This window comes from Gymnogyps californianus, chromosome 2 (assembly GCF_018139145.2).
Source record: "Gymnogyps californianus isolate 813 chromosome 2, ASM1813914v2, whole genome shotgun sequence".
Lineage (NCBI taxonomy): Eukaryota > Metazoa > Chordata > Aves > Accipitriformes > Cathartidae > Gymnogyps > Gymnogyps californianus.
The window spans coordinates 81,936,393-81,958,370 of NC_059472.1; the positions used below are offsets into that span (position 1 = coordinate 81,936,393).

Genomic DNA, 21,978 nt, shown 5'->3' on the forward strand with positions numbered 1-21,978 from the left:
TCGGCCTTGGCCAGCGGCGGGTCTGTCTTGGAGCCGGCTGGCACTGGCTCTATGGGACATAGGGGAAGCTTCTGGCATCTTCTCACAGAAGCCACCCCTGTAGCCCCCCCTGCTACCAAAACCTTGCCATGTGAACCCAATACATCTAGATACTAGATTCAAAATGTATTTGGTCATTTGTGAGTGGACTTACTAAAGATGTTTGTCATTAATAGATGCCTCTGTCTACAGCTTCAGATTTTATGGTGATGCTTTCTGAAGTTGGATTTTACTACTGTAGCTCAAATTAGACTGTTTTTCACTGCAACAAAAAGTGCACTGTATTGCAAAGGAAATAGTCAAGGAGCGTTGCATCTTAAGAAGTATCCAGTGAGAAAACTTGCTGTGAGGTGTTTGCTAACATCTGAAATACAAATCGTGAATTTCAAAGTAGTAATACTGGTGCAGTTTTTGCATTGTACAACTTCCATTTCTGAAGTGATCTTAAAAATGGAAATGCTATTACATTTCTTCTTGATTGTATACATCTGTGTACGTGCATTTATATGCAGAAATGAAGTCCCTGGCTGAGTTTTCAAGTCAGCATGGATGTTCAAATAGCGCTTATTCTTTGGTTTAACTATGAATTACTAGTTGTGCCATGCTGATCAGTTGCAGCAGGAATCTTTCTAGAAAAGAAACAGTGGTGGTTTACTGTCTAAAACTTAGTTATTTTACTACGGCAACTTCCTTTTGGTAGATTTTGATTTTTATTTCAGAGGTGTGGTGTGATCATTCCATTAGTACAAACATCTGTTCCACACTGTTGGAAGCATAGGAGGCTGAAAATAAACAGAAAATACTGTTTATATCACCTCACCTCTGCTACCCAATGTTTTCCATATATTCCTACTTGTTTTCTGACATAGGCATAAGTTTTTCTTGTATTCTTCACTTCTTCCTTCCTTTCCCTACAGACTGTCACTGCTTATGTTTTGAGCAAGTAACATCTAATAAAGTTTGCTGCTTCTTTTGACAAAGGCTATGACAGACAGTGGAAAAACAGGTGTGATGACTTTAAGTATTCTTGCCTTCTCTCAGGTCCTCTGGTAGCACATTTAAGATGAATGTGCAATTATTGGCGCAAGCAGAAAAATCAGCCTATTCAGTTTAAAATGCCTCTGGAGCTGGCTTGAGCTAACATAGCAGATTTTTGCACTGAGGCACATACTGTGCAAGAATGTGATCTGCTCCACTTGTGTTGCAAGTATTGCTTGCCACCGGTGCAGGTGAGGCAATAACTGAAGGGAGGGTAATAGTAACACGGACTGCTGCTGCACTGGGACCTGGTCTGGGTACTCACTGTGCTCCCTGGAGAGGGTGAGTGGGCTTGATTTGTTCTAGGGTGATGTAGGACTGTGATGGTCTTCCTGCTGCTGTAGGGCTTGTACCGACGTTTAGAAAAATGTTAGCCTTAGATTTCCTTTAATGAAGGTAAGGAGTACCCAAGGAAATACTCAGATAATGTTTAAGTGAGAAATTGCTGTTTCAGTATGTTGTATAGTTTTGGAGAAGTCAGCTTTAGTAAATGAGTGCTTGTGTTTCAGTATTAATACATATCCCATTGGCAGTTATTCCCTGATACATGGAATTATTTTTGCATTTCAATTCAATTATATTTTGCACTACATACTAGTGAACTGGTAGAAGAGTGTCTCGAAACCTTCTCAAGGCCCTTTCTGTGTTAGAGCAGTGGTTTAGCTCAGACTCTTTCCTGAATGTAGCACTGAATAGCATAGTGGAGAATGAGATAAATCAGCAAAACTTCTAACTGGGTTGGACAAGCAGTATTGCTCCTTGTTGTCACAGTATAGATGGTTTCTGAAGACTAAATTTTAAGAGGAGTAAGTCAGGTTCTTGGCATGGCATGTAGTATTTCTCAAACTGTAATTTTACAGTGGCATTTAGTTAAAACATAGAATATGTTGGGGGGGGGGGGAATCATATGAGCAGTTAGCAGCTCTCCTAAGCACAGTTGGCAAAGGATAAGCTGTCCTTTTAAAAGGATATTGTGGAAATGAGCACTGAAGCAAGCTTCCTGCACCTGTGTCTCTTTGACATCAGCTATGTTTTGATCTGATATGCAGCCATGGGCATACCAAGACTGGAGAGATGCAGGTGTTTCCCTCTGGCTTGTGTAAACTATATGCTTCCCTGGAAATTCAACACAGCTTGCTATTGCCTACAACTACAAAAGTAGATGCTTACTAGTTAAGGAAGTGCTTAGATATGAAAGGTGCCAAATAGCACTAGACAAGATTTTTCAAAAAGGAGGGAGTGGGAGGAAATGCACAACTGTCATCAATTCCCAGGACATAACTTTGCTGCTCCATGCTCTACTTTTGTGTACAAAAGTCCAAACTTGCTCTGTCTGCTAGCAAAAACTTACTAACATGATTGTAAATTTTATTAAACTTAGTTTCTAGAAATCATCAGGCAGGTTGGAGCAAATGCAGGAAAATGCAAAATAAATCCCAAATGGCTAAATTGTCAGACGTCTCTACTCCACACTTGAAAGTCGCTTTGAGAATGTTTCTTGTCAGACAGATTGCGGTCGAGGAGTTGGAGTAGTGCTCACAGAAATGAGTTAGCAGTGATGACTGCTTTCAGCAAAATGAAGCTAACCAGAGAGACTGAAAGAACTGGAAAAAGTTGAGTTGTATTTTGTTCAATGAGAAAAGTATTCGCTTATGTTTGGATACTCTGGCCTAACAGGTCTGCCATAAAGGCTGCTGTTCTGAACTCTGCTTAATTTCGTTTGGTTAATCAGGTCACATCTTTCAAAGTCACTAGGAATAAGGTGCTAACCCTTAAGTAGAGCAAACTGGGCCATCTCCCTTCATTGCACTGCACAGGTAGCATAGTTGGTTTCAGGATGATGCAAAAACCATTAAAATGAATAATTGAGTGGAAGTTTATGCAAGGAGAGAACCAGAAGGAGCTCATAGATAGTGTGCTTGGACCTTAGCCTGTTGACCACAGAGCCTGGTCTGTGTTTTCCATTAGCCTCAGACCAGTTGACAGCCCCATTTGGATTTGTAGTTTCATTCCCATGTTACCAACCCGATTCTTGACAGCATTTTTTGAGATAATGAACTGTTTCTTCTGTAATAGTTCTGTTATACTGCTGTAGGTGATTGTACCACTTTATATGCCCTCTCTGAACTTTTAACAACTCCCTCAGTTACTACAAAGCTTAACAATGTTTTTTGTTGGATCATTTTAGAGAATTTTTTTCATATTTCTTTGGTGTGTCTTCTGTTAGTTTTTACCAGTACTGCTTAATTAAAACTTGTTAAAGTGGGATCAAGAAGCAGAGATGATTTACTGAGGTTACACTGAGTGTTCCAGGGTGCCCACATAACATTGTAGTAAGTGTGGTGAAGATCTGGTGTCAAATGACAGAATACTAATGCAAGCATCGTGTCCTCCTCTGTCCCCCCTTCTGTACAGGTGATGAGTTGGGTCAGAGGAAGAAACTTAGCATTAATAAATGAACATTGCAAGAACTAGTGTGGTGCAGGGCAGGATGGTGGGGAGCTGGAGACTGGCCTTGCTGCAGTGTTGCTGAGGCAGGGAGTGATGGCCCTAGGGGGGCTGAAATAGGGTCCTGGGCTGCAGGCAAGTGGGGCGAGGCCCAAGGGGAGGGGGAGTGGGTATGGACAGACAGGGCTAGCAGTGCCCTCCAGGCCATAATGGTAGTGACTTTCCCCTGCTATGCTTTTTCGTTCCCTGAAAACCATCCGGATGAGAACATCCTGAGCAGGAGATTGTTTGGACTGTCATGTGTAATGGTCACCAACATATCCACTGTATGTAAATGTGGCTAACCCCTTTGGCTTCCAGTGTCCTGGGCCAACTCATTCTACACCTTTGCCAAAGGCTCTTGAGATTTTACAGACCTAATCTACTTCTCATTATCTTTTCTGTTTTTGTCTTAAATGCAAGAAGTCTAGGCTGGTTAAAATTGAACTGTGTGAGCTACTCTGGCTGTGCCAAACTAAGGTTAAGCAGTTGCTGTCCTTACCCTTCTTCCAGCTGCTTATCTTGGCTCCGGCTATTAGTGGCTGTGCTGTTGTTTCTGCTCTCTTTAATTCTGCTGCAAATGTACTCTAGTTTCAATATTTTTTTCCTCTAATGAGGTGCTAATACTGAATACTACAAGGATGATTTATTATACCTAAACCAGAATTATTTCTGGTCTGTACTGCAGGAAAGAAAGAGGACTGAAGCATGTCTTTTCACAAAGATATTGGATAAAACACATTTGAAAGCAGTGCCATTCTGAAATTCTTTCAGAATTATGCAGTTCAATCTGAGCTTCACAGGTATACTTCAGAAGGGATCTTTTTTTATCCTCAAACTATAACCAAACAATCTTTATGCCAGTGGCACACATACTACTAAATAGTGAGAATGAAAAAAATTTCAAGAATAATTAGTCATTAATCAACAGGGTAGATATTAGCTACCTTCACTTTTGCCTTAATGTGCCCTACTCCCACTGAATACCTGTATGGGTTATAAATAACAGGGCCCGGAGAAGGTCATAGGGCAGGCTAAAAAGTGTCCATTGTCTTTTTGCTGCTAGTCTGTTGGGATACCTTGGAGTATGCTATGCTTAAAATAGATGAGGAAATTCTAATGTCTTGTGGCTGATGCATTTATATTTAACTCTTCTGAGAGTTTCCATGCCATGTTTCCATGTTCTCTGAAAGGAAGGTTTATGTGGAAGACAGCTGAAATATCAATAATGCTGCAGAAGAAACAAAAATGCTGAATTGGCACTGAAAGCCACATTATTTCTATGGAGAATTGCTATCCTGCTCATATTCTGAGCCTCTGTGTTGTTCTGGACAAGCATGTATTCCCAGTGTTCAGGCAGTGAGTGCAGCAGCAAATTGTAGTGTGCTCTGTCTCCGTACAGAGTTAAGACCAGAAGATGATTAAGTTATGCAATTGAAACTACAGAGGGTTTTCAATAGGTATAAAGGAATTATTTCTATTATAATGAAATGATTTGTTAAAACTTTGTTTAAAAAAAAAATCTCAGGCAGGTACTGGGTGTTTTTTGGTTTGGGGTTTTTTAATTTTGCTTGCTAACATTGTCAGACATCTGTGGTTAGTGCAGCATTAGAGCTTCTTTAGATTTCTTCCTCCTTTTTCTCTGAATTCTGTGAAATTCAAAGTTGATTGTCAAATGTACAGTGTGAAGCCTTAGTTTGATTCAATTTTCTTTTGTAAGCACAGCTTCTTTCATACTCTTAATTGTTTTTAATTTGGTTATGTGTGCTGATGAGTTTGGTTTCTGAACCTGCTAGTATGTGGCTTGTAACTTTCCCAAACTTGATGGTCAATAGAAAAAATATAGACATATTTCTCCAGTGTGTGGATTATCCTTTTAATTGCCTTTAAGATACCACTTTGTATCACTGTATGCCTTTTTCACAAATCTGTTTTATTTAGTTTTTGTAATCCCACAATTTTTCAAGGTCTCCTTTTACTTGCATCCTTGAGTCACCCACTTCCCTTTCCCTTTCTCCCCCTCCGTGTATCCATCAGTAAAGAAAAGCTGGAAGGGACTGTGGTTATCTAAAGGAGTAAAGTGATCCTTGTCTGTTTTTCCTTAGCTGTCAGATTCCTTTGTTCTTCTTTACTTAAAGTTGTCTTAGGCTTTCAGATCTGTATTGTCATGTGAAAAATTTTCGCATCGCTTTTCACAGCGTACATTGATACCAGAGTACTTTGTACACTGCCTTGATAAAGCCATTTTGCTTCCTCACCTCTTTACTGTTAACTCTGACTTAATGAGCTGTCAACATTCAAACTGAAAATTTGGGGGCTATTGTGAGGTTGGTTATTGTGGTGTTACTATGTACTATGCTAAAAGAGCTGCTCCCCCAGCACTGCTGCAGCAGCCACCTCCAGCTGTGGGTTCCTTCTGCTACCGCTGTACCTGATTTAGCAGTCATGCAGTTATAGGAAGATTCTGTTTAGTTTGCTGATCCAGCTCAGGACTAAGATAGAGCAAAAAAGGAATTACTTTTTAAAATCAGATCTGCAATCTATGTATACCTTGTTGTGCCAATTTAGTGTCAGACCAGGAAAGTAAAACACCTTTAGTAGAAACTTCTGTGTGAATATTTTCAACCTGGTACCCAAACTTTGTTAGATTTCAGATAATAGCATCAAAAGTAGGCTGTGGGAATACTGATACCATGGGAGAGACTTTGGAGATCTATTACCTGACTTAAGCACATGCAGAAGCTCCTATTTGGGTAGAAAGACTTCTGTAAAAATCTAGACTTCAGTCAAGCTTGACAGATGTCATACCAATTGCCTTCATGCTCTGTGGTGCTGCTGCTGTGCTTGTTTTGGTAAGTTGGAGAATTTGCCTTCACTTGTCAACCTTTCCCAAGTGGTGTTCTGCAAACTAGTCACGCTAAGAACCAAGTCTACAATGGAGGCTAAGAGCAGGGACCGGTGAAAGCTTAGCCAGCCAGCGAAAGGTCTGGTGAACTGTGCTGGTTTTGGCTGGGATAGAGTTAATTTTCTTCATAGTAGCTGGTATGGGGCTATGTTTTGGATTTGGGCTGAAAACAGTGTTGATAACACAGGGATGTTTTCATTATCGCTGAGCAGTGCTTACACAGAGTCAAGGCCTTTTCTGCTTCTCACACCGCCCCACCAGCGAGTAGGCTGGGGGTGCACAAGAAGTTGGGAGGGGACACAGCTGGGACAGCTGACCCCAACTGACCAAAGGGATAGTCCATACCATATGACCCCATCTGATCAAAAGGATATTCCATACTGTAGGATGTCATGCTCAGCATATTAAGCTGGGGGAAGAAGGAAGGGAGGGCGTTTGGAGTGATGGCGTCTGTCTTCCCAAGTAACCATTATGTGTGATGGAGCCCTGCTTTCCTGGAGATGGCTGAACACCTGCCTGTCAATGGGAAGTTGTGAATGAATTCCTTGTTTTGCTTTGCTGGCATGTGCAGCTTTTGCTTTCCCTATTAAACTGTCTTTATCTCAACCCATGAGTTTTCTCACTTTTACTCTTCTGATTCTCTCCCCCATCCCACTGGGTAGGGGGAGTGAGCGAGCAGCTGTGTGGTGCTTAGCTGCTGGCTGGGGTTAAACCACGACATGAAGTTAACAGAGTAGTGTGTAGTAAGATTTCAGTAGAAGAGATAAGTCAGCTACTGAAAAGGGGTTGAGAGCTGGGAAGTGGATTGGGACCAAGACTTGCTTTGGATCCTCCTCATGGATGAGCAAGTGGAGTTGTCCAGCCAGACTGACTGGGTAACTTTGCTTTTAGACTTCCTTTTGGATGGAGAGATGAGGCGTGACTGGGGACTAAACACTGTATTCACGAAAAGGTTCTGCATGCCCTGTAGTTACATCTTTAAGTGCTGATTAAAACTCCATCTGTGAGACTGATGATGTCTGATAAGCCGTAAGCAGGATAGCTGGGCCTTAATACCAGAACAGTCACAACTACTTTTGACTGTGAACATAGTGCGTCTGTTCCTGCAGCAGTAATAGGCACTTTGTGTTTTAGTGCATGCATTGGATGCAGTTCTAATAAATGGATGAAAACTATCATTGAGAATATCGTAACTTTTGTGCTTTAAGTGAAACGAGCCGTAAAATTGATAGTGCAAGTTTAATATTAACCTTTTGTGCTCAAATGCTGCGACTAGTTGCTTGTGAAAATCTAAATACAGATTATAAGAGTTGATAGTATTATTGTGGAAGACAAACATATATTTGGTGGTTTTGATTTTGGACTTCTGAACAGTATGTTACTATCTAATGAAATTCAGACCTATACCAAATGCCTGATGGGTTCCAGTGCAACGGTATGTTCTGCAGCCACTTCAGAATCTATACTGGAGTTTATCCTCTCAGGCTACCTCCATCCACTGGCATGTCTCACATGGTAACGTGCAAATGAAGTCTCTACCAATTTATGTTTGGTATTGAACTGAATAGCTATTGCCTTTTCTGAATACAAAGGATTAGAATTTTGTTTTAAATTACAGTGGAGTTGGGGAAAAACAAATTTGAAGCAGCCATTAGTGGAGGACTTGGCAATGATGTGACATTCTCAAAGATTGTATAAAGCCAAAAAAAGGATTTTTTTTTTTGTTCTGACTCAATTGTGTTTATTAATTTCTTGTGTTGATTGAATAATTATTTTCAGCTGTTAGATTAAAATAGAGTTAAGGTTAGGTAGTATAGGAAGTGTTATTTCTAACTAAACTTTAGAACAGCGTATCTTGAGTAAATACCCCTCTTGAAACATGTTGGTGATTGGAAGGCAATTTGTAATGAAAAGCCCAATATTGAATGAACGTAACAGTTTCTAATAAAATTCTGTGATTGGTAGGAAGGGCAAACTTTCATTTCCCTGTTTCTGCGGCAAAATAGAAGGCTATGGAATAGGAACCGCTTTTGGAGTTGTCGTGGTTTAACCCCAGTCAGCAACTAAGCACCACGCAGCCACTTCCCCCTCCCCCCTCCCAGTGGGGTGAGGAGGAGGAAAGGAAAGGAAAAAAAGTAAAACTTGTGGGTTGAGATAAGAACAGTTTAATAACTAAAGTAAAAGATAATACTAACAAAAGTAATAATGAAATAATAATAGTAATGAAAAGGAATACAACAAAAAAAGGAAGGGGTGGGGGGAAGAAAAAAACCAGTGATGCACAATGCAATTGCTCACCACCCGCTGACCGATGACCAATTAGTTCCCGAGCCGCGATCTGCCTCTCCCGGCCAACTCCCCCAGTTTATTTACTGGGCATGATGTCATATGGTATGGAATATCCCTTTGGCTAGTTCAGGTCAGCTGCCCCAGCTCTGCTCCCTCCCAGCTTCTTGCACACCTGCTTGCTGGCAGAGCATGGGAAACTGAAAAGTCCTTGGCTTAAGATAAGCACTACTTAGCAACAACTAGAACATCAGAGTGTTATCAACATTATTCTCACACTAAATCCAAAATACAGCACTGTACCAGCTACTAAGAAGAGAGTTAACTCTATCCCAGCCAAAACCAGGACAGGAGTACAGGATAAGCCATTTCAGTGAAAGGTAGTATTTTAAGACTCAGTCACAAGACATGCTAATCCTGTTAAGTAATAAAAAGAGGACGTTACAGACTTCTCATCTTGTTTTCTCACTTTGAGTTCAAGTAAGAAACGTACTTGCATTCTTTCCTTCTCAGGAAGCATTACTTAAATAGTATTTACCTCCTAGACTAAATTGTTCATGGGCTTTTACCAGGGTTTGAAATGTAGAGCTTAACACTTGGAGTGGGTGCAAAGTTTTGCTGCAAATTAGCATTACCTTCTGGCATGCAGGCTGCTTAGTAGGCTTCAAAGAGAGGCCTTGTATCAGAGTAGTTTATGACACATTATTACTTCTTTATAAACTCGGCAGTGGTGTGTGCTGTTCATCACTCTGTACTGTGAAATGCTTTTATAAGTAGAGATGTACTATCTTCAAAAATGATGGTGAGTTTAGTCCCATTTAGCCGTTCTTGGTTAACAAGCCTCATCAGTGAGTGTTGAAATTCTCTGGAAAAGGGATCAATATCATCAACTGTTAGATGCGGGGGGGGGGGCAAAGGTACAAGAGAGACAGGTTACTTGAGAAAACTGAAATATGTGCCCTGCCCCTTTTTAATCATTAGATTAAATGAGTCCACTTGAAGACTTCATTAAATAAAGTCTTTAGCCGTTCTGAAATCAAAGTGAGTTATTTGGCACCAAGATGTGAGTTAAGGATGTCACAAATACAAACCCAGTAGGCTTCCAGCACGGCACAGCAAGTAGAATCTGTGTTTATACGAACAATCTTACTTAAGCTTTACATTTTTAATCCAGCCTTTCTGAACAGGCTTGCCTTGCTAGCAATAAACATCATTCTGCTCAACAGTTCTGAAAAATTCAATCCCACACGTGCATTTTTATATAAATTTTTTTAAGCATTATGTCTTACTAGCTGCAGAACTTCAGTCATATTTACCTCAGAATTAAACCAATCCTTATTGCCCTCCATATTACAGCTTCACCTTGCAGGTGGCTTGTTGAATCTCGTTGTAACACTGATTAGAAAAGGCGGTACTAAGAGGCTGTCTCTCAAGGCTTTGCTACTCTGAGCCACCTGCCTGTGGCTGAGGGGCTCAGCTGCGCCCTGTGGTGGGGCGGCTGGAGCCGGCTGGAACCGGCTGTGTCTGGCATGGGGCAGCCCAGGCTGCTCCTCACAGGCCCCACCCCTGCAGCCCCCCTGCCAGCACCTGGGCACCTGCACCTGGTACAAATTCCTAAAAGATATTAAAAATGAGTAAGGTGGCTGACTCTCTACAAGAGATATTTTAGTATACTAGTTATGTTCTGTTAGAGTTTGCAGGAGATTTTGTAGCATGCTGTGAGACTTGAAAAGGTGAGGAAGGCAGTGACTGGAAGAACAACAACAGAGGCCAAATTGGCTGATGTGGCCTGAGTTGAAATTTAGCTTAAAACTTACAGAAATGCTGCAGAACTAAGTATACTATTTCATAGCTAAGTTACACCAAATTTCACAGCCAAATTAAGTGATCCTGGAGGCTGCAGTTATGATTTAAAAATAAAAAATAATGTAAAAATGCTTGTAGAGATTGTACTCCTAAGAGTTTTAAGAAATACTGTCCCAAAGTGCCAGTGCTACCACATATCTGCAAACTCTTCAGTACGCTTCCTGTGAAACATTCAGCTTATTTCCTTTCCTTGGGGTTGGAGTTTGTGCAGATTATTGTTTGTTTTATCATATCCTGACAAATGTTGGGTGGAATGAAATTTGGAGCCCGTGTGTGTTACGTTGGCACATGTTTTAATTTGATTTGGGGGCAAAAGAAAACAAAACAGAACAAAACCACTTGAGAACCCTCCTCCTAAGATTCTAAGGCAGAAGGACAACGTGGATTTGTAAATTAATGTATAACCCATTCTGAAAGTGGTTCAATGAGTGACAACACTTGTAGGTAGGTAACTTCAATGTTAAATCAGTGGTAGTTTGCTTAGCAGTTGAGAATTAATAAATGGAAACCAGTTTTATGACATAATTTCCATTGGTAGAAATGTAAAGTCAAGGAGAAAGATTGTCCAAAGTGTGTAGTCCAACTTTGCTTTTACTTTGGATAAATAAATTGATATATTGCATCTTTAAAGGATGCCGTGTATCTTCAAAGCCTAAGTATCACAGCAGGCTGCTGATTTCCATGGGGATACTTAAAAACATACTAGGAGTCTGCGGTCTCTGGAGGCACAGATTGTAAAGAGATATATTTGAGGTTTTGGAGACTTGGACCACCATAATGTGTCATGGAAACAGGAGAAGGAAAAGAGATTTTTCTTTCCTCTTGCATGATCTCTGATGCTTTGAGGTTTGGATTGGGTTTTTTCTGGATCTCTTCTTGATGTAGTTGGCATATATTTAATTTAAAAAATCTTGTCTGAAGATATAAAAGAGAAAGTAATGATCATCTGGTAGAAAAGCCATATGCATATGCCCTTTCATGCTGAGAAGTTGAATTTGACTAATGTCATTTGTATAAGAATTGATGGCTTAAGTAAACAAATTTTTCAGACTTCTTTACATCAAAGTCATTGCAATATAATGCTTTTGGACAATTAAAAAGATTAATGGCTCTTATTTTTCTGGACTTTACTGCTTTTTGCTCTTTTTTTCTGAATTATTATGTTTTGTTTTTCTGTTTTGGCATTTTGTCTAATGTTTCACTTCAGCATGGCAAAGAGTGGATTTAGCCCTACTGTCCATTTAACTCCTGAGGTAACTGTCACTGCCTGCTGAAGGCAGATGTCATTAGATTAAAACTTGATGTCAAGAGTAATACTGCTGTTACGTTCCAGGGTGGCATATAAGAAGTCAGCGTGTTTGTATGAGATCTTAGAAGGGCATGTAAAATACAGCACAAAAATGCCCATGTGTCAGAATACAAGAGCAAATGTGCTGCAAAAAAACCTAGTAAAGCTATTCCAGAGCAGAGCGAAAGGGACTCACTACCAGGACACACCTTCATGGTGTCAGGACATCACATAGGTCAATGAGCCTTGTGTATCTTACGACTTGCATCACATAATTTGAGCAGCCTCTGTTTAAGCTTGCTGGATGTGCAGTAACAATGAGGAAAATAACAAAATGCAACAGAAGAGGTGGCAGTCATACAGTCAGAAACACTGTAATAGGACAGGCTTTGCATATGTGCTTCTCAAAATGATTTTTCAGTCTTGGACAGTTATAGACTGTACTTTCCTGGGTAAGTTTAAATTGCATTGCTTCTGTCCTGACTGACTTGTGATGTCTTTGACACTTTTCAGCAGTGAGTGTGACTGGCAGAATCCAAAGTTTGCTTTTCACTGGTTTATGCTGTTTCCTTTCCAGTGTTTATCAAATGCTTCCATTTGGCTAAGATGCCTTGTGTGTATTTAGTCTTCTGTCCTGCAAGTTTTTGACAGCCTGAAATACATTGATAGAGGTGTTTGGAGCTCTAATAAGTATGCTTTTGAAAAAAAGATGATAACTAGCTATACAAGCAGCAGGGAAAAGCTATTGCTTTTGTGCAGCAATATTGAAATATGGAGTAAGACTACCCAGTTCCATGCACAACCTTCTAGTAGTGTTTCATTGGATAGTCCATAGCACCTGTTTTATTAATATAGGTATTTATTCTGTTCTGATAGCAAAACTGAAGATGCAAGCACTTTTATAAAGCAAACCAACCTAATGTTTTAGTCAGTATAGCCATCTGTGATAAAAAGAAAATGGAACACATTATTTTAATAGTCACGACTCAAAAAGAGACCAGGTAGATTTAGTAGGGCTATAGGGCTATTGAATACAAAGACATATATGACTAAAAACATTCCTTGGGCTACAAAGAGCTGGAGACAGAGACAATGTTTAGGGGAAGTATCTGTTATATGTTTACCTTATTCTAGTTTTCTTTCCAGCAGGATAAAAATAAAATGTGTAGGAAATAGCATACTACATTAGATGGCTGGAATCTTGTTTCTATGACTATTGTAAGACTTTGGCACTAGCAGATGGAAAAAATATCTATACTCTTGCTTCTTCAGAAGCAGGTCAGAGGCATGATTTGAATTGCAACTGTGTAGCTGTGTGCTTCTTTGCAGGTACGGTGAAGTCCATGCTACCTTCGCTCCTGGTGTGAATTATGTTGTATTGTAGGAAAATTTGCTTTCTTCTACCATGTCTGCCTACTACCATAGTGCAGTTTGCTTTCTTTTGAATTGCAACTTCTGCTTTGAAATAAAAAACTATTGAACGTATGAAGGAAAATCTAGACAATAGCAAGGCATGCTAGGGAAGCATTTGGCAGGCCTTTAATTTGTTTAAGCAGAGGATCAAATAGAGTCATTACTTCTGTAGTCTTTGCAATATTGCCCTCTGTTTGGTCCTCCTAGTTGTCATTGCGTTAGAACCCCTGTCAGGTTATATTTACTTGCTATAACTTTCTCAGTGCACTTTTTAAATTGAAGAGGTGAACTGATCTCTGAAGACCAGTGCTATGCTACACCTTAAGTTTTCCTCTGGCATTAGGGAAATCAGCAGTCTTTGAATTTAGATGGTGTATTAGGCAGATAATGCCCTGAGAAAAGCACTGTGGAAGAACCCTGCCTCAGATGAGCTCAGGTGAGCGTGAGACCTGGGAATTCATGCTACTTGCTGAATGTTTGGCAGCACCAGTCCCCTGTACTACATCATAATTCGCCTCTTTCCTTTGCCTTGCAACACGCTTCCTGAAAGTGTTATGTGGGCATCAAATATGGCTTGGCAAAAGGCTTCTCTATTGAGTCAGGTGCTTTCTGACTTGAGGACTAGATGGTGTCTCCTCTAACGCAGAACTTCTGCTTAAAACATTTCTATTGAAAAGTTCCCGACTGTTAGAGACCCTTCTTGATGTGCTTTTCAGAGAATGAACCCTGGATGATAGGCTTACTTTCTTTCATGTCTGTTTAGTTTTGGGTGTTTAACTTAGTGTGTGTTAAGGATTATAGAAGGTGGCTACTACTCTTGCTTTTATTCATTACTAGTGCAGCTGCCTGCAGATCTTTGTTAAAGAGTTTGATTAAGATAAGCTGTGTAAGGAAAAAAAGGCAACATCTTTGGGAGCTATTTTTGCAGCTATTTTGGGTATATATTTGTTGGATATAGAAGTTTGTAGTGAGTTGCGTAGTAAGATCTAGTATTTTACTATTAAGTTGCTACTATTAAAGGTACAAAATGAAGGTGTGGTAAAAACTGGTGTAGTCACTTGGAAAGGCATTTGTATAATGAATTTTTCGTAGAAGCGCTGAAATCATGGGATGATTAACACAGCTTACTGGTCTACAAAACGCTGTCCTCAGAGGCACCTGAATTATAAAATTACAGAATTGTTGAAGTGGGAAGGGACCTCTGGATCATCTGGTTCAACCAGTGCTCAAAGCAGGGTCAACTAAAGCAGGCTGCTCATGGCCATGTCCATTTGGGTTTTGAGTATCTCTAAGGATGGAGACTCCACAGCCTCTCTGTGCAACCTGTTCCAGTGTTTGACCATCATCACAGTAAAATTAATAAATAGGTAAATCTTATGTTTAAATGTAATTTCTTATATTTTGATTTGTGCCCATTGCCTCTTGTCCTGTCACTGGGCACCACTGAAAAGAGCCTGGCTCCCTCTTCTTCACACCCTTCTTTCAGGTATTTATATACATTGGTAAAATCCCCCTGAGCCTTCTCTTCTCCACAGTGAACAGTTCCAGCTCTCTTGGCATTTCCTTTTAGGAGAGATGCTCCAGTGCCTTCATCTTCATGGCCCTTCTCTGGAATCTCTTCAGTATGTCCCTGCCTATCCTGTACTGGGGAGCCCAGAACCAGACCCAGCACTCCAGATGTCTCACCAGTGCTGAGCAGAGGTGAGGAAGGATCACCTCCCTCAACCTGCTGGCTACGTTCCTCCTAATGCAGCCCATGGTGCTGTTGGCCTTCTTTGCCACAAGAGCCCATTGCTGGCTCGTGTTCAACTTGGTGTCCTCCTGGATTGCCAGGTCTTTCTCTGTCAAGATGCTTTCCAGCTGGTCAGTCCTCAGCATGCATTGGTGCATGGGGTTATTCCTTCCCAGATGCAGGACTTGGCATTTCCTTCTGTTGAACTAACTTCCTGAGGTTCTTGTCAGCCCATTTTTCTCAGCCTGATGAGGTCCCTCTGAATGGCAGCAACCTCTTGATGTATCAACTATTTCTCCATGTTTTGTATCATGTGGGAACTTGCCAAGGGTGCACTCTCTCCCATTATCAAACCCAAGTTGTTTGGAGGATACTTAAATACTCTTACGTGTTAGCTCTTGCACGTGTACATGAGTCTGCAGTAGCCAAATCTAGCATATTAAAGTGAATGGCTTTGTTTTGCACTAAAAGAACAGGTGTAGTGTCTGCTAGTTTATTTAAAACACATTGAAAATTTACTAGAAAGTATCTAGCTCCTGCTTCTCCCCCACCTGAATGGAGAGTTTTAGTAGACAGTGAGGAAGAAGTCTTGTTTCGGGGCTGTATGCAGTAAGAGAAAACTCTAACAGTATCATAAAATATTAAAAGTATAATTGCAGGAAGAACTGGTATCCAACAAAAGCAGTAACCACTATGGGTTCTTTTTTCTTAATTTCTAGTTTTAACTTCTCACAAGGAGTTAATGTTTTAAAGTTCAAGTAGATTTAAATGGTAAATATCTAGACTTATATCTGGCATTTCACAGTTTCTACAGAAGTGTGCCATTGTAAATAATATGTTACAGTGGGTAAAATATTTCTGTTGTGCTCCTGGAGGCTTGCTTGTATGTGGTGTAAACAGAAACATTGATGTTAATGGGGGAGGTATGTAGCTGCAGGAAGCATTCACTTTGTGAAAATAACCTATGCCACAGATGACCAGCTAGCAACTCTGCTGTTGTTTTGTATCACTGACTTCCTTTTCCCCCAAAAAGATTTTTTTTTTAGAGGAAATCCTGTTTATTTGCTTTGAGGAATAAATTTTTTCAGTTGGTCTTTTTTTGTTTTGGTTGTTTTTTTTTCTTTCTATTAATCTGTTAAGGAGTGCTGATACTCCTTGGAAGCTTGTTTTGTGCCTCTGCAGTTGCAGTGCTTGGTACATGAGGAGTTGCTGGTAGCGGCAATACCATCTAAATACCTTTCTTGTCGTCAATGATTTGATTATCAGCTATTGCAGGTGTTTCATGTTCTCTGGCTTCTACCTGGGAAAGAGCATTTTACATTTATCCTTCTCTTTTTCTCATCTGCCTTCTACCACAACCCTAGTTGCCTTAGCTGGAGAGCTATTTTGGGGCAGTCATTCTGTAAAGACCACAGTCCATTACTCCAACTCATGTCACAGCTTGAAAGCAATTGAAGTGATATTCTAGAGGTACTGCTTCTTGGGTTTGCTTAACTTCTTAAAGGAATGTAAGAAGCAGTTAGTGAATCACTGAAAAATATAATTTTTTTTTTCCTCTTCACCCAACTACTAGCCTTAGCCATTTATTTTTTACTTCCTTCTGGCCTTTTTAATATCCTTTCACTCCACAATCATCTCTCAAATCTGAGCATGTTAACTTAAGCAACTTTATGTGGAGAATGATTCTCTAGGGCTGGCTGACGGATTAAGTGGCAGTACCTTGGTTGTGAAGCAACCTACGTTTGCACATTCTCCAGTCGTTTCCCATTAAAACTTAAATCCTTGTTCTGTTGTGGCACCTTTAAAAAGCAGACCTCCTCCTTACATCTAAATGTTATGAAAACCAGGCATACTGTAACCCAGAACCCCAAGGAATGCTTGATTGAAATAACAGATCAGAAAAGTCTCTTGCTAACATTCCTATGATTATAGGTTTACTCAAGTGACAGAAACATGGTGTCAGCTAGCTTTCTGCATACAGCCTAATTTTGGTCCAAAAACTAAAATAGCTCTTAAAGGCTTCACTGATGCAGTGTTTGTGGGGATAGATACTTCTTAAAATGTAACAGTACTCATTACCTTTCCTCTCTCTAGAATTATCTCACGTATTGCTGATTGGGTGGTTGGTCTGGTTCCTGCTGCGGAGCAGAATGTATTCCCTGTTAGTAGTTAATGAGGTTGAGTGGAGTGAGCAAAGGGAAACAGAAGTGACTCATTCTTAGATCCTCACAGGTAACCAAAAAGACAAATTTGTTTTAGACCCCTCTGCTCTTCTGTGGTATCTGTCTCACTTAATTTTTTCTTTGGATTTCTTCTGTTGGTAACTTGTGCCTGGTTTGACATCCCACATATAGGTCTGAGGGCACTGATGTAGGAAATGCAGGAAAAAGTCTTAAAGAAAATAAAAGAAGAAATATCCATTGGTTCTGTTTTACAGTTAAAAAATGAAAGGTGAAGAACAGCAACTGTAGAAGTTAGTTTAAAAATGGTGTATTACATCAAGCAGCGAGCACGGTGTAGGAGGAAACAGCAGATACCTTGCTTTCATTTTCATGTGACCAAGTGACTTGAATACATGATGTGAGCACATAAAACAGAAATCTAAACTCATTTAACACATATTGAATTTAAGCCTTCATGCTGATGAGGGTCAGTGTCCATTTGTCCTGATCTGTGTTAGAGGTATTTGAATGAGAAAACTGATCATGAAAGTTCTCCTAATGTTGTTAATCACAAACTTTTTGTTTACAATGGAGCTTAGCAAATATGTAATGAGAGCCCCTGTGACACAGGAGGCTGTTTGCAGCCTTTGTACACGTAAAGATGCACATGCTATAAGTTATAATGCAGTTAACTCCTACCCCAGTGTCTACAAAATGAACATCAGCTGCTTTAAACTTAGTTTAAAGCTTCCTGGAATTGTTCCAGGTTCTGATATGGAAGGTCTTTCTATTTCACTGTTGATACTCATGTTTGTTCTCTCTCCCTCCCACCATCTCCACCTCTTTCTCCCTTTGCAGGCAAAGGCAGCTCAAGCATCTCATCCGACGTGAGTTCAAGTACAGATCACACACCCACCAAAGCCCAGAAGAATGCAGCTACCAGTGAAGGTAGGCAGCTGGTACTCATTACCAAGGTCAGGCCCTCCAACATAATCCTAGCAATTTTCAGAAAAGAAACCCCTCCTCCTCGTTCCTTCTGTGTACAGTACCATCAGTGTACTAGAAATTAAGGAACAGTTGTTCTTCCTGTATACAGCTTCCACTACTACCTGCTGTAGTTTCTGATTTAAGCTTGTGACAAAGGATTTAAGATACTTCTGCAGAACAAAAACGTAGAGGGTTTTGAGTAATTTTGCATGTTACTTTTTCAGCAAAGGCTTTTATACTCAAGATTTGATGCGATCTGATTTTGAACTTACTTTTGAAGAATATACTTAATGGAAGTTTTTTGCATACGTTCTAGGTTAAATCTCAGCCCCTTATTTTCATACTATGAACACCATGAAAATGTGAGTTGTTTGTGCCAAGTTTTCGAAAGTGTAGCTATGGACAAGAAGAGCTGACAAGGATTTAATTAAATTGACACACCTCACCTACAGTTACTGGAGTATGTGATCATCCAGGACTAGATTTTTAATGTCTAGAGGAAGGAGATGTCTTATGTGTCAGTATTAATACAATGTTGTACTAACTAGCCTATGAACAGAGAAATGCTGATCCTTCCCTGCTGCCTTCTTATATGTGAGTAGGTGTGCTGTGTTAAATGAAAGTAATTGGCCCTAGTTTTTACAAGTGTCTTCGAAGGCTGAGAGGAAATCATTAGATCTATATGTAGTTTAATGATGTAAGCTGAAAGGATTTTTTTAAAATGATAAATTTATGTGCCCTAACCAGCATTTCTGCTCAACTCTGTCATAATAAGTTGGTGGTACTTGGTAATTATCAAATAATAATTCTGATTTCTTACACTTCTGTTATTACAAATTAAGCTACAAGCTCTGATTGCTCTCAGTGTGGCTTTATTTCTTATGGTTAAAAGAAATGATAGACTTTGAATAGCTCTAGTTTGGCAAGTCTGACTATGACTGTAGAATCTGTACAGTAAAAGCAGTTCATGTAAGTAATAAATGACCATATAAATCACAAGAGTTTATTGTTAGGCATGCATAATCCCATATCAAGGATGAAGATCTGGCACCTGTGAATCATGAGAGATACCGGTTTAGAATCTTTGCTTTTTAGTTCAGGCAATAAATGTAACAATAACTGAATAAATGGTTAATAAAGTTAAGCTGAATAGTAGACTTCATGTTTCTCTAAGCCTTAGATGCAAAAGTGTTGAGGTACCTGAAGGAGGTGAATTGTCAAGACATGAAATAAATTTAGGAAATGTATAAAAGCATTTTAACTTCTCTACGTGACAGCCAGGAAAAAAACGAACAAACAAACCACAAAGGATTAGTGGAAACTCTGAAGTCAGTACTTAACAATTGCTTTAAATTTCTGTTTTACTTCAGTCAGTAAAGCATGTTTTTTTTTTCCCTTATTTTCAAATCAGATAATGCAAAATAATCCTTTACTAATCTCTAAGATTTATGTTCTTAATCTCGCCCATTGTAGAGCTAGTGAATACCAATGTTGATCCTGAAATCTTCACCACTGGTTTGCAGCTGATTAATTCATTAGTGAGGGAGGCTTAAATGCAGGCCAGCAGATGCTGCAGTAATGATATGTTTTTATGAGTTCTCGTGCAGATTCAAAAAGAGTCCAGAGCAGTGGAGTTGTGTATTCTATACCTGAAGGCAATTTGAGATGTGAGCCTAGTTTTTCTGTGCCCTAGAAGAGTGTGATTTGACAAACACTTTCTTTGACCAACAGCAGAAGTAGTCTCTTCCTCAGCCTGTGCTACTACTACTTTCCTACCAAGTTTTTCTACTGAAGAGTTACTAATGTGGATCTGTTTAATATAAATTGCCTTAATGGGGATTGCTATATAATCTGGCAGATATTTTGAACGTCATAACCAGGGAGCATAAGAGTTCCATGAAGGCATGCGAGAGCAGAGATGTGGAAGTGGTGTTGGGGAAAAAAGGGACTGTTGAAACCAGTGCTGTTACTGGAAGGCACATTTATCAACCAGTGTGTGTCTGGATTTTTTACTAATGCTGCCTATTTTCCCCATGTACAGTACACTTATGCTGTAGGAGGATTCAGCTGAACAGAAAGACTCATACCTTCTGCAAGACAAGTAGAGTTCTGTGCTTACAAGACTGAATGCTTTTATACTGTTCAGTTATATAGTAGTGTCTAGGGACCAGCTAAGAACAGGAGCCTGACTGTGTTAGATGCTGTACAAGCAGTGGCAGTTATGTCTTTTCATTGGGGTGTTTACATAACATTTTATAACTGTTAGTTAAATTTACCTTTATAGCACTCCATGCTCTAGTATTTGCTTGCCATGATACAGTAGTACCTGCCCACCCCAGAGGTTGGTAAATGTATCTTGCTCTTCACCATGGGACTGGTTTATCACAGGGACAGGATGCTCCAATTCTGCCCTTTGCTTTAGCCCCGTATTGTAAATTCATAGCACTGTATGCTGTCCTATGAATGAGCCACGTGTTGCGTGTGGTGAGATGTATGCGTCCTAGGTACGGAGTGGGAAGGACTGTGAAACATTGCAGGTGAACTCTTCTTCACCTTCATTGGCATGTGAAATGATCTTAATTGAACAAGTAGCAGATACCTTCTTTGCATCGCTTGAATTTCTGTTAACAGCTGAATTCCTGAGTGCCCAGCTCTGTGAAGAGCGTAGAATTTGTGTTTGAGGCTGAAGGCCTTTCATGGCTCCTGCTTTCCAGCTTTGCAAACAGACCTAATTCTTTCCAGTTCTGCACAGCATGTCTTCTCTTCTGTTTCTGTAAGACAGTTGACACAACACTTGTTGAAGTTGAATCAATGAAATGCCTTGAAACAACTAGAAAGAAAATCTGTGGAACTGATTCATACAAGCTCTGTGGTGCTCTACAGCAGAGAAGCAATCATGTAAAGTACTAAGGCAGATATGGATTCACAAGGACTACAGAAAGGTGTCAAGCAGGACTCTTGCTTGAAAGAGCAAACCATCCCAGGAAGTATCTGACAGCAGGTGTTATCTTGCCATCAGTTTGAACAATCAAACGAACCACACTCTTTGTCTTGTCTACTGCAATAATTATATTTGTCAGGTTTCAGTACTGTGATGTTTTTCTATAGGATGGGTACAAGAAATGGGTAACAAGCTGCTTGAAATGGCTTATGTGGTGTTCCAGTCCTAGATATGCTGTTAAAGCAACTTCAGTTAAATCTCTTGATGGGAATGGGAGATGCAGTTATGGCCAAAATATGGTACCCTCCCTCACATTGTGGATTATGAGCATCTGTAGAGTTGTGGAAGGAGATTTTATGTTTCAAAGAGACAAAATGCTTGTCATGCTATTAAATGTGCCTGGATGAACTGCACATCCTCTGCCAGTGAAGAACAGACAGTATGTGTTAGTATCCTTAGCCAAACCAGCTTCACTCAGTGATGCATTGGAGAGGTAACTACTACCCTGTTTCTGTTGTGTAGAGGAATGCAGACAGTAGCTGGCAGTCCACGCAACTTCCTAAATTCACACTTGAGATACCAGTGATGCACTTGAAGGATGCAAAGGTGAGGCTGTGCTGGTGCAGGAACTGAAGTCCAGTCACTCTCATTGTGGCTTTCACTTTCTGTATTTCAGTGAAGGGCATGTGGCAAAAAATAGATGTCTGGTCCTCTCTGTAAATCGGAGTATGCTGTAGGGACTGTGTGGGTACAGCTTGGCTCAGAAGGAAGCATGGTAGACTGCGGGTGTGCATGCACACTGATGCCTCCACACTGTCTCCTCTTCTGAGGATA

The 21,978-nt window shown here is 40.1% G+C and overlaps 1 protein-coding gene across 1 annotated transcript in view; it reads left to right on the forward strand.

Moving 5' to 3' along the window:
- FBXL7 (F-box and leucine rich repeat protein 7) overlaps positions 1-21,978 on the forward strand; it is a 194,234-nt gene that overhangs the window by 30,241 nt on the left and 142,015 nt on the right. The window contains exon 2 of the mRNA XM_050892234.1: positions 18,075-18,164. Coding sequence (XP_050748191.1) covers positions 18,075-18,164 — 90 coding nt within the window. The remainder of the gene's footprint in view (positions 1-18,074; positions 18,165-21,978) is intronic.